Source organism: Poecilia mexicana, unplaced genomic scaffold (assembly GCF_051168715.1).
Source record: "Poecilia mexicana isolate PSO_F unplaced genomic scaffold, ASM5116871v1 scaffold_21, whole genome shotgun sequence".
Classification (NCBI taxonomy): domain Eukaryota; kingdom Metazoa; phylum Chordata; class Actinopteri; order Cyprinodontiformes; family Poeciliidae; genus Poecilia; species Poecilia mexicana.
The window spans coordinates 22,665,692-22,678,850 of NW_028263390.1; the positions used below are offsets into that span (position 1 = coordinate 22,665,692).

General features: G+C 40.1%; 1 protein-coding gene across 6 annotated transcripts in view; it reads left to right on the forward strand.

Moving 5' to 3' along the window:
- Nucleotides 1-13,159, forward strand: part of adgrg6 (adhesion G protein-coupled receptor G6) — a 65,809-nt gene that overhangs the window by 35,335 nt on the left and 17,315 nt on the right. For 4 of the 6 annotated variants that reach the window (XM_088002293.1, XM_088002294.1, XM_088002296.1 and 1 more), the window contains 13 exons: nucleotides 1,964-2,071; nucleotides 7,673-7,752; nucleotides 8,206-8,252; nucleotides 8,796-8,822; nucleotides 8,897-9,030; nucleotides 9,638-9,749; nucleotides 10,795-10,865; nucleotides 11,247-11,311; nucleotides 11,396-11,520; nucleotides 11,611-11,776; nucleotides 11,998-12,141; nucleotides 12,219-12,335; nucleotides 13,037-13,082. In XM_088002293.1, coding sequence (XP_087858419.1) covers nucleotides 1,964-2,071; nucleotides 7,673-7,752; nucleotides 8,206-8,252; nucleotides 8,796-8,822; nucleotides 8,897-9,030; nucleotides 9,638-9,749; nucleotides 10,795-10,865; nucleotides 11,247-11,311; nucleotides 11,396-11,520; nucleotides 11,611-11,776; nucleotides 11,998-12,141; nucleotides 12,219-12,335; nucleotides 13,037-13,082 — 1,242 coding nt within the window. The remainder of the gene's footprint in view (nucleotides 1-1,963; nucleotides 2,072-7,672; nucleotides 7,753-8,205; nucleotides 8,253-8,795; nucleotides 8,823-8,896; nucleotides 9,031-9,637; nucleotides 9,750-10,794; nucleotides 10,866-11,246; nucleotides 11,312-11,395; nucleotides 11,521-11,610; nucleotides 11,777-11,997; nucleotides 12,142-12,218; nucleotides 12,336-13,036; nucleotides 13,083-13,159) is intronic. The other 2 variants (XM_014968039.2, XM_014968040.2) reach the window with 1 other exon arrangement.

Below are 13,159 nucleotides of genomic sequence, written 5' to 3' on the forward strand. Positions count from 1 at the left end.
TTTGATTGTTTTCTATTTTCACAACCTGATCGGAAATCACTAAAATATGACCTTTCTGACTGCAGAGAGTAGGCCAGAACTTTATTTTAATTTTATTAGTTTCTTTAAAACAGGGACAATGTGCAAAAAACATGAATAAAATATGCTTTTCACCAGATTTAGCTTAGCAAGCAGTTGAGTCAATAAAACAGTCAAATACCATAAAACATACATTAAGTCTCTACATTCCCTACATACGATCACAAGGTCATAAAATTTCATTATAAATGGTGCTAAATGCCAGACTTCTGCTCTGTAATCATTAATGTCACGATTACTCTGCTGGTCATTTCCTGACTTTACAAGAAAAGTCTTTCAGGTTAGTGGAAAGTTTTAGACTTTCTGGGAGTTTGTTCCATTTTGTAATGCCTTTGAGGGAAAAGTCTGTCTGTGGAAATGCTGAGCTGCATTTGGGTTTTCTGCAGTCGTCACAGTTGGTAGACCTGAAACCCGTCTCACATTTACCAAAAACATCAGCAGCTGGTTTAATACAACAGAAAACTAACATTTTATCTACCCGATAAAGATCATGCTAACAGTAAAACATGGTGGTAGTAGCATGGTGATCTGGGGATAAATTGCTGCTTGTAACTAATCGAATCATGAATTTTGATCGTTAGGTTGTGAAATTAAACTTATATTTTGCATTATTACAATGATTCAAAATGCATCTCAGTAGTTTAAAAAGTGGCCTAATCAAAGTCCTGAGACAGAATTCCTCAAATGTAATCCAAAATCTTTGCACAGTGATGCAGCAAACTCTTTTCCTGCTCCCAAATCTTTTGATGACAGCTGTGGTCATCAACTGTAGAACAAAAATTACTTTTTCACACATGACCAGGTTGGTCCAGATAGACAATTACTTCATTTCAATAAATGCATTTTGTGTTTAGTCTGTCTAACATAAAGATTAGTCTGACCTGAACCATGAAGGTGTGACAAAAGAAACAGAATCAGTAGAGAGCTGTAAACGGTTGGTGTTTTCCACCAAGGCGGTTCTGGTACCAGAACAGGGCTGGTGTTGCTTCTAAAGAAGTTTCCACATCCTGTAAAGACACTTTTCAGTCTCTACTCTCACTAAAACATCTGTGCTAATAAATACTAGAGTTTAGTGATGCGGGGAGATTTTGACTCAGGTTGTTCTTGGGACCTGGAAATATTTCAGACCTGTGTGACTTGCAGGACAATGGCTCTGTCCCCCCTCTGCTTTGAAATGCATCATTATTCTGTTTATTGAACAGGAAATCATTTTTATTCTGGAGGAAGTTACACAAACCTGAGCACCAACTCTGGTTTGGTGGAAAAGTAACATCTAATGAAGCTAAACAGGGCAGATTGGACAGACTTGCATGGATTAGTGTCCAGTTTGCATTGGAAACAATAACATTTATGCATTTGTTATTTTTACTTCTTAATACTTTAGCAAAACTTGTTTGATTCCACTAACAACGTGCATGACTTAATTACACCTAAAATGACATCAAACTTGATTTTTACTTATTTTGATTCAAGATTTAATCATTCAAACCAACAAATACACATTTAGCGTTAGGTAATGAAATATTTTCTTTAAATATGAGTTCCTGTTTTCCTGTTAAAATACCTACATTTTCCCTGCTCAGCAGATTCTTATAGAGATGGATGGGTGAAGCAGCTACTTTCAATTGTTTTCATCAACACACAAGATAAAATGTCAATGTTTTATAAACTTATTTTTGATCATTTTATCAAGATTCATTTGAGAAACACATAGTAACTGAAACCTTAAAGCATCTTTCAAATTCCTCCAGATGTCATAGGAACCTTGTGTTTTTCAGACATGTTGCCCAGTTTCTGTAAATTTAGTGACTTAATTTTCAATCACATATTTAATAATTTCATCTTCCTGCTCTTCTTTATCTTTGAACCACCCTCTTTTCTCTAGTTTCTTCCTTCGTTTCTTCACCTGAACCTCTTCCAGGGACGACTCTCCAGCTGCCGTTTCTAACCACCAACCGTCCGTCGACTAACAAAGCCGATGTTTCTTCTCTGGGTAACAAACCAACTGCATGTCCTGTTAGCATCTAAACTCCTCAGGTTCTGAATTTCTATCCAGTCTTCACACCTTCTGTGTTCTTTATTGCTCTAAGATTTAATAAACTTTAAATCATGCATGGGATTCGTGGATCAATCGGCTGAATTTCTGGTGTCAGATGGTCTTGGTTTATGTCATTGGTTTTAATGTACTTTGCAGGTATTTCTTTTGCTTGGAAATGCATTTATTTATTTAATCTAACCTGCTTTTTCACTGCAATGCTTCCTCCTTTGATGCTGCAACCCAACAGTGGAGAGGACTTCTGCAACATACCCCAATTCTCCAAGGCCCAAACATAAAACTCTAGTTGGAGGATTAACTCCTGGAAGAAACTTTGGACTTTTTCAATCGATCAGAAGAACCCGGCGTGCGTTATCGTCCAACCCCCGTTCTCTAACGTCCAGTCAGTTCAGTCCTACAGGTCAAGACTCCAGGCCTCCTAAGTCACAGCATCAGCCCAGAGTTATTGCTTCAGCCACAGGTCCAGCCTCCCCAGTGGATCCATCACGCCCACGACCCCCCGCTGCCTTCCGGGGTTCAGCTTTCTATCACAGCCCCAAACACTCCCTGGGGTTCATCTCAACCCCCCTGAGGAAAAGGCCGAGCGGAGGAAGGCGACCAGCTGCCACCCGAGCAACCCCCAGCAGGGTGGAGGTTCGTGTGACAAAACCTTCCCCTCTAAAACCCGGACTGAAGTCGACAGCCAGCCCTTCCTCTAGGAACACGTCTCCCATGTTGGGAAATCAGCTAAACAGTTTGATTTCCACAGCAAAGTCTTCATCTTCCACCCATAATACCACAACAGTCAAGACCCCCACAACCAGTCGAGACTCTGAAACTCTTCTTGCACCCATACCATCACGGGGCTCGTCTCCACGGCAACATAAAGGTGAGGTGTCATCATCGTCAGGGCTGAGTAACAGAAAGAGCAAACCTGTAGCGCCCCCTTGGTTCCCTCTGAGCGTCAGCGGTGGGGATTTCCTAACGAGGAACTGGACGGATCCTCTGGAGTACTCTTCAGGGTCTGACATGTTCATGTATGATTTGGGTGACATGTATGAGTACGATGCTGTTTCCTCCCAGGAAGCACTTCCTGCCAGCTCTGTAACAAGAGTCAGTGACACTCTGAAGGAAGGCGATGCTAAAGAAATCTCTCCAAATAACACGAGTCTGATTGAACCAGAGTTTGATGAACCGTCGGTGTCTTTAACTGAAACTGCAGCCTCACCCTCTCCTGGTGTTTCTCTGGAGGTTCCCCTGAAACAACTTGTTGCTGTTTCTGTCTCACAGCAGAAACCCAACAGGACTCCTGATTCCTCTCTTTCTGTGGAACAAACTGGGTATCTTCAAATAACTTCATCTGCCGAAATTCATCCCTCCCCTGTTTTTCTCTCTCTCTTCCCCGCCTCTCTTCATCCTCCATCTTCCCCACCGTCCCTTTTGGGTCCCACTGAGCCACCCTCTGTCTCCTCCAGCAGCTTCCCTCCTCTTCTCCAGCTTCATGCCTCTCCTTGGGTGTCAGGAACCTCCCATCCTTCTGGTGTACCGCTTCCGTCTCCAACCTCAACCCTCCAGATGGGATTTGACCCCAGAAATCCATCTGCGTTATCACATCCTCTCCTTTCTGATTCCATCTCTGAATCCCAGATCCCCTCTGGTGTTGGTGCACTCTTCCCTGAGTCCTCCCTGTCTTCTGAGGAAAGACTATCCAGTGTAACAGTAACTGACTCTAAATCAGACCCATTAAGTGTCTCAGACGGAACTCCATTGAACAAATTCTTAAGAGCGAATAATCCAGTTTCCAGTTCACCTTCGGAGAATTTGTCTGAGGTTTTGAGGCCAATCACTCCGTCACTGCATCCGTTCTTACTCCAGCCTGATCTGAGAGATTTAAAGGATGTAAATCTGTTTCCAGATCAGTCTCATCTGGGTCACCTATCCACCCCAGCTCGGCTTCCTGCTTCCTTGTCCTCTTCGCTTTCAGATATTTTCCCTCCTGTCTTAAGTGACAGCCTGAGGACGTCGTCTGAGACGTCTCCTCCTTCTGTAGGGAACTCAAAACAAATCATAGGGAATCCTGCTCTTTTTCTGGCCCAAACATCAGCAGCTCCCTCTCAGGTGGATCGCGATCACCCATTTATTCAGTCTTCTTTACCCTCGCCTGCCGTTCCACTGACAACACATCTCAGAACCGCCGGAGCACAGCTGGGAATCCCGGCTCCTCTGCCAAATAACTCACACCGGATTCCAAACTTAGCACACACACATCAGCCTCTTTCTCCCTCTGTTCCTCACATTCCTCCCCCTGCATCCTTCCCCTCTCCCCCCACTCTTGCCTCCAGCAGGGCGACATTAGCAACCGTCAGCGTGACAGAAGCAGAAATTGGCTTTCTGTCACCCACTCGACCCGCAGCGGCGTTCCTGAACAAACACTTCCAGACCCCACACCGAGCCGACATGCAGCCTTTTGAGCTCTTTTTCTCCCTCTCTGGGAAACAATCTTCCACACTCTCTGGAGATGAATGGGAAGCCATTCCCTCGCAGCCTTCGCTTCCTGCCAGAGACGCTGTCAGTGATGAAGTTGACTCTCATCCTGCAAACGGCTCCCTGAAAGCAGACGCCTCCAGAATTGATTCCATATTTGATCTTGCAGATGTCGCTCCGAAGATGCTTCCTGCTGAAGAGCGAGTCTCTGAAGTCGGAGTGAGTTCTACGGCTGAGAGCAGGAGAGACGGGTTACAGGAAGCTGCAACAGGTCGTTTGATTGCTGCTTCTAAACACACAAACAATCCAAGCATGATGGATGCATCTCAGCAAATCACTTCTGCTGTTACCCCAACACCCCTGCCATCTTCCGACCCCAATCCAGCAGCTTCCAGGTCCCCCACCAGCTCTTCCATCCATGCCCCAAATCAAGACGTCATGTCTGGGCTAAAAGAGCTTTCCGCTATCGCAGACACAAAAAACACCTCCATCATGAATAAAGACATCATTCTGATGCTCAAAGACGCCCCTCTGGAGCCAGCCGAAGTGACAAACTCCACACGGCCCAAAAATGCTTCTGAAGATTCAAATGTTTTAGAAGAACCAGCTGTTGCAAAGCCAAACCCGGCTTCAGATCCGAACCTGTGGAACCACGGAGTTTTCCTAAAACCATCTGCAGCTACAACTACTTCCTCCTCCTCAGCTGCTCCACTCAGAGACCCGAGTCCGACCACGCTGCGTCCCGCTCTGAGCGCTGGTTCCTGCCACTGCAAACTGACATTTGACTTTCCGTGTCTGTGCAGAGAGTCATCAGGGAACAGTATGTTCAAACCGTAGCTGTAGACCGTCGGAGAAAACAATCACGTGTAGAAACCTCCTTCTGATTGTATTAAGTCTTAAAATCTGGGAGTTTTCGCTCAGTGTGATACAAGGGATACGTTAGATTTCTTTTTAAGGTGGTTGGGCTTTTCTGTAGAACAACGAACCTTTAATCATGTAAATCAGTTCGATCTTCTTGATCATACAGAGTGTTGTTTGTAAAGTTACACAGTCAAAAATCAAAATCATGAAAAAATAAATGGGCGTCAATTTTACAGCCATATTTTCAACATCATTAATTCATTTACAAATGTCACAGTTTCAAACTAAATATTTAATTAGCAGACTCAGTATTCAGTTCAGTAAATAATTAACATGCTGATTATTTAGTTTATTTAGCTATTCATTTAGCTTAAATATTTAGCTGGCTCTAACATTTAGCTACATATCTAGTTTTTAGACTAAATATTTTCAAACTAAATATTTAGTTTATGAACTAGATATTTTGTGTGCTTGGAGTATTTAATTTTGAGTTAAACAGTTTCTTTGTAACAAAATATTTACCTCAAAGATAAATATTCAGTTTGTAGCCGAGTTTGTTTTTTATTTATATTGAAACTGACGTTTATAAATGGTGAAATTATGACTGAAAAATTAACAACTTGTTTTTGTCTTATAGCTAAATAATCTGAATTACTGCTGTTCATCTTTGACTGTGTAACAAACGGCACCGTTTGGAGTTTTGCTGATTGCTTTGGTGTGATTCTGGGTCCATTCTAAGGCCTGAGCTGTCCAATCAGCCTGCTGTATTGGTAGTTCTAGTTTAAATGCAGGTATCCGACGTTTTTTTGATTTCCTGACACTTTTCCTCAACAGTTTCAGTCCTCGACTTTTAGCGAAGTCCATCCTGCTCTCTGGGGGAGACCTTCCTGCTCAGCTGCTCGGATTCTGAGTCCTTATCAGAAATCTACTTGAGATGTTTGAACAAGCAAAAAAAAAAAAAAAAAGAAATCCCTGTGCAGTTTGCAGGCTCTCCGACCAGAAACAATGTCTTCTGTTAGGGCCTCAAACTAACAACTGTAGATGTAAGAGAGACACCTAGTGGCTGCTGTGAAGCATAGCAGGAGATGGAGCGACGCACTAAACCCGCTGGGGCTCAACGCCATGAGAAAACGATAAATACTGTTAATAAGATGAAATATCTCTGAATATTTATTTCAGTTCATCAAATCAGGAATACTCCTGATAAAAATATGCAAAAATATTTAGAGTAAAGCTAATGTAACTGTTGCTAAAATACCTTTTATTGAAGGACATTCTCTTTTTGGATTCATATTTAGATTTTTTTTTTTTTATGTATTCATCTTGAGTTGTGTTCCAAAGAAAAGTGGCAAAAAATTATTCAGTTTCTAAACGTGCAAACCTGTCAGAAGAATATTAATAAAGAACTCATTTTAGGTATTTATTTTGAATAAAAATGTTAGATTGGGGAACGATTTTCCTTCTACTCCTCAGTTAAACTCAATTGAGTTACTGTCAAACTCCATCTACTGCTGGTAATTCAGTCTGTCTGCAAAACATCATCTTAATCTGCTCAACTTCCCGTTTCCCTCTAGCGACAAAACTGCACAAATTAGCTGATCAGATTATTTTCCATCTCATCAATCAGCAGATTCTCGCCTAAATTTGCAGGTTTTATCTGTACATACCCGGAAATCTGGGCTCAGCTGCAGCAGCTCAGTCAAATCCCACTGGTGTTACCAGAGAGATGAAAATAAGGGCAGTGATAAACCTCAGATTTTGGTTAAAAATCTTTAGCTTTCCGCAGATGGTTAGATAATCGTTCAGGCAATCAGAAGGTTATTTGCATCACAGTGATGTGAGTTTATTCACCCAAATGAACTAATCTCCCTCCATTCACGTGTTGCTGAATACATTCTCTATTTTATGCTCAGTTTGAATGCAAACGATCAAGACTGGGGGAAATTGGGCTGAAAGGTTGAAAACCTTGTAAAAGATTTAGGAATCTAGCAGCATCACTGATGAAAACGTTGCAGTTGAGAGAGAAGAAACCTGTTGTTTTGTTGGCTGTTATCTGCTGAGCAGCACTTTTCCTGCTCAGCAGTTCACTGGAGGTTAACGTGCCTCTGCTGGCTCTGAGTGCTTGATTCATCTCCTGCTGTGAGGCGCAGAAACAGGAAGAATGAAACTTGAATGAAAAGCTCTGACTGGGACGTTTTCCTGGTTTTTTTGCAGACGGTTTGTTCTACCGGGTTTCCTTCACGGTGGAGTCTGAGCTCAGCCAGCAGGAGGTGCAGCGAGCCACAGCGCTTTGGGTAAGATGGGAGAAAAGTTCCCACAGTTGACCCTGGAAACAGCAGAAAGAGCTGATCTGAAGCTTCATCAGTACGGGACAGGATTAGGGCCAAACGTTAAAAAAATATGACTTCCTCTCAAAGTCTCTGAATTCTGACATTATTCTTAATATTCTGACTTTTATCTCAAAATTTTCACTTTAAGCAAAATTCACACTCTTTTCTCAGAATTCAAACTTTAATCACAATTTTTAACATTTCTCAGAATTCAGTTTATTTTTTTTGCTTAGATTTTTAGCTTTTCTTTTAATTCTGACTTTAATTTCAGGATTCTGTCTTTTTTCTCAGAATTGTGACTTTTGACCTCAGAAGTTTGAAGTCAGATTTTTTTATTTTTTCCTCTTCTGAACATCAGTGCTCATCTGTTTGTAATCTCTGGCTGCTGCTGAGTGATCAATGTGTTTCTTCTTGCAGATTAATCAAACTTTTCAGAACTGGACCCATTCTTTGGATTACATCAGGTGATTCTGCAAACTTTTTTTGTCTTACAATCCAACACAAGCTGATTTTATTGGTGCAGTTTTGTATTTTATTCTGTTAAAAAGATCATATATGAGGCCTTCAGGATGTTTTAAAACATTTTATTCACAAGTGTACTATCATCTCCATGGTAACATCCAGTGTCCTTAAATAAAACTGTATACTTCACCAGCTTGAAGTAAACTATTAAGTATCCCAACTAAAGGGATAATAAAAAGGAAAATGTTTCTATTTTTCTGTTTCTAATTGCGCCAGGATTCTCTGTCTGTTGCTACTGCTGCCATCTAGTGGACGTTCACTAAAACTACAGTTGAGCGTCAAAAGAATGAATAATTATAGAACGATCTTTAAAAAAAATCTAAAATCAAAAAATGTTGGAAAGAGAAATATTGTAAAACAATTTAGATTCAAACACTGTTTATTACTAAAAGACTAAATGTTTTTATTTGTACTTTATTACATTTTATCATGTCTCCTTGAAGTAATGTGTTTCTGCTGTTTCTTTATTTGTATCTGTTTTCCAGAGTTCAGCAGAACGCAGCCTTGAACAGGTGAGTGTTTTTAAGCTTCAGAGCTGAGCTTCAGGTGATGATCAGCTTAAATCTGAGCTGCTGTTTGGTCTCAGTTTCACCTGCCAGGTGCTGCTGATGATCACCAACGAGAGCCTGGGTGAAGCCGACGTGTTGGACCAGCTGAACAACAACCCGGCCGGCACCAGCCTGCTGGGCCAGGCTGCCAACATCAACGTTCGCCAGATCGGTCAGGAACGAGTTCAGCTGCAGAGATCTGTCCAACTGGAAACTCTGAGTTTAGATATTTGTAGAAAAAAAACCCAGAATGCTGCTAAAAATAAAAACTTATCTTCTCTCCTTCTGTGAATTATCACTTTAGTTTTCTTCATCGAACTCCTTATAACGCCACAATATGTAATAACGTAATAAAGCATCATTAAACCACATTATATAATAATGTAATGACATCCTGGAACACATTTTTTTATTAGAAATGATAATGTACTGATGTGGCACATTATGAAATAAACAATCTTAAACTGTTTGTGTTCATTTAATTATAATCTATCATGTAGATTATTTAAATTTAAACCTTGGTTAATAAATACCAAATTTTGGTCATTTATTTGAGTTTTAAATCTCATATGTTTAATAAGGCAAAGAGTTCAAAATACATTCAGGGATTTTCTTACATTCTTTATAGATTATTATATAATAATGATTAATGATGTTACCATTTAAAGCCTTATTTTATTACATCATAATTGGGCGTTGCAGTCCTCTTCTCTTTGTTCTGTTTGTCATGAACGGTCTGTGTCTGTAACATGTTGGTCTGTTTGCCTCCTTCCTCACAGAGAACTGCCCAGAGGACAACAACCTCCACTACCTGTGGCCTGAGACCAAACCCAGAGTCACTCACTTCCTGCCCTGCTTCCCCAACAAGGACCAGAGCGCCTCCAGAACCTGGTAACAAAAAATACTGCAGTTAGGCCAAAGTCAAACTTTGTTTCAGCATGTGGTATTTTGGGGGTATTTCCTTTGCTCAACCTTCGTCTGATCAGATTTTTAAAAATCTCACCTCCTTCTGCTTGTTGTAATCTAAAATTAGCCGATATTTGGAAATGTTGAACAGTCCCACAGCATAATACCACCACCCCCATGTTTCACATTCTATTAGGAAGCTTCATCAGCGCGTTTTTTTTTTTCCCCCAATTTTGCCGAATTCTGATGTTTTTCTTTATATAAAGAGTAAAAAACTTTTGTCTTGACACAAAAGCCCAGAAACATAAAGAATAAAATAAACGGATGTCAGATGTTCAGTTTTATCACTGCTGTGTTTTTCCTTCTGGAAGTTTTTAGTCACTTTTGGAGCGATGTCCAGTTCTTGGTATCGTTTCTGTGCTGCCATGTTTTCTCCATTTGTCACTGATTAGCTTCTGTTGGTCACAGTTTATCTAATCGCCCTGAAACTTCACAAGAAAGCACGAAACCTCGTAAATCTTAAGGAACCCTAATCTCATTAATTTATCTTCTCTGAAGTTTAAGCTGAATTTTAAATGGTGTTTAAGCAGAACCGGGTCGCTGGAGAACATTTAAATCTGATTAGCTTCACTTTGAGACGTTTCATTAATCACTGCTGGCTGAACAAAGACGCTCAGCTCTGATTATCAGTAGATTCACTTAAAAAGCCATGAGCCGATATAGATAGACTCTTAGTGATTAAACTCCTGGTGACGACAAACTCTGTTCATTATTGTTTCTAATGCAGAGATAATATGCAGCTAATAGTGTTTGTATGTAATTAATGCAGACAAACATAACCGCTTGATCTAATTTCTGCTTCTGCTTATAATTGTTTTCTGTTATTGGTTCACTTTAAAGAACCTGTGTTATAGCAGATTATATAATAAATATATATGAATTAGATGTTTGTTTTGTTCATCTGCTGAATGATTATGACAGAGTCGGACATATTTTGACACATTTAACCAGTTTTTGTCTCTTTTCCCAGTTTGATAAACCCAGAAACCTTCCAGTCTGTCTGGTCGACTGCAAACCTCACCAACTGCTCAGTCACTGCAGGTACAAACCAGCTGAAAGCACATTTAGAAATAAAAATGTAACTGTCCAAAGTTAATAAAAGCTTTCATTAGCTGAGTTTATCTAAAATTTACACAAATTTAAAAAATGTGGGATAAATACATTTTCTGAAGAGTTTAGGATTAAATGAAGAATAAAATCCAGAAAATGATTTTGATACAAAATTGTATTAAGTCTTAATTTATACATTCATTTAATTTATATTAAAAGTAATTGAACAAAAAAAGTCTCATCTGGCAGCTTAAATTAAACTGATTGTAAATTAAACTTAGGTTTAGATTTAATCATGTTTGCCTAATTTTTTATAAGTTTCCACATTAACCCTTAAAGACCATGAATTTAACCTACTGTGTGTTTTTGTAGAAAATGCAGCAGGCGTGGCAGAGCAGCTGGCAAACTTCACCAAGAACACTCTGTCCACGGAGGAGGTGGGATTCAGACTGAAAACTCATCAGGATCATAATGAGAATAAACCCAACCAGCTGTTTGTTTTCCTTCCTTTTGGGCTGCAGGTCTCTCAGGTCGTGACGAAGGTCCAGGAACTGGTCAGCGTCGCCAAGATCGACACGGCGGTGGCCGAATCAGTCGTCCATATCATCTCTAACGTCATGGTCAGCTCAGAGAAAGCGTCCAACATGTACGTCTTCCTGATCGTATCATCCGGGCTGCTGGACCAGATCCACACGCCTCTGCTGAGGAAACTCAGATTTGACCTTTTCTCCTCCAGAGCTCTGAAAGCTGTGGACGAACTGGCTAAGAAGGTGGAGTTTGATGGTGCGTCGGTGCACATCAACTCTAAAAACCTGGCTCTGGGCGTCCTGGCGCTCGACTCCAGATCGTTCAACGGGACGTCATTCAGCGCCTTCTTCCCTCCAAACTCCACCGACCCCCAGGTAACTGGGCCAGTCCCCGCAGGAAGAGCACCTTCTCCTCATCAATCCTCTTCCAAAGTGCTGATTTCTTTTTTTAATTAGCAAAGTGCTGTTTTGTTTTCTTTCTTCTAAACCAACATAATGAGAAAAGCCTCTTAAAATAGGTTTATATGTTGTTTTTATTGTATTTCTGTCCCTTTTAAATGAAACCAATCAGCTGAACTGAGTCCTTCCTGTGTCAGATCGAGTTCGACCGGACAGCCAACCCGTTGGCTCAGGTCACGCTTCCCGCCTCGCTGCTCTCCGGAGTCTCTGCGGACGTTTTCAGCCGCTCGTCTCTGTCCAGGATCAACTTCATGTTCTTCAGCAGCCCCAGCCTCTTCATGGTAGGATGGCAGGGCTGAGCTTCATCGGTGAGGATGAGGGGAGCAGCAGGTCACGTGTCTCTGTGTTTCGTCCCCAGAAAGAGCAGAAAGGTTTGTCTCTGAACAGCTACGTGGTGGCCAGCAGCGTCGGGAACATTTCCATCACGGACCTGCAGGATCCGGTGAAGATCGAGATCGCACATCTGTCTGATCAGGTGCATTTAAATGTCATTTACTTACTGCAATTATTTTTATGCTTCTTTATTTTTTACCCTGTTTATACTTTTATCATTTTAAATATTTCTTGTGATTTTTTTTCTTTTTTACAAATATTATATTCTGAACCAGTTGGCTACAAAATTTGAGTTATTAGAATTAATTTTAATTTGTATTTTATTCCATTGTTAGTGTTTTAATTATGTTCATGCTAGTTGCCTTTATTTTATTCTCAGATATTGTTTTTGTTTGTTTTGCTTTTCTACACTTTATTTATGTTATTAGAGCTGAATGTGTATTCTTTTTGTCTAGTTTTAATTTGATGCTCTAATTGTTTATTTTAATTAATAATGGATCAGTTTTGGTTTTTATTTCATTCAATCAGAATTTATAATTTTACTGGGATTTTTTTGTTCAGTTTTATATTTCAGGTGATTGATTTAATCATTGTGAATATTTTCAAGCTAAATTCCTAAAATATATTTTCTTTTATTTCTTCAGTAATTTATTTGGTTTGATTTTAATGTCTCATCTAATTTTTAAAATTATGATTTTCTCTTTTTTAATTTAAATTCAACTCTTTTTTTATTTATCAATATTCTCTCTCAGTGTGTTTTTCAGATATTTTTCCCTTCAGGTTTGGAGCATAAATGAAAATGTTGTTCTATTTTTGAGCTGTTTCTTCCCTGTTTCCTATCAGGGGTCGTCGCGTAGGAAATGTGTTTTCTGGGACTTCAGCATGAACAGTGAGTCACTTCAGTTTTATCCTGCAGTTTCTTTTCTGCTTCAGGTCACAAGGTTGTTCTGAAATATTCAAATATAT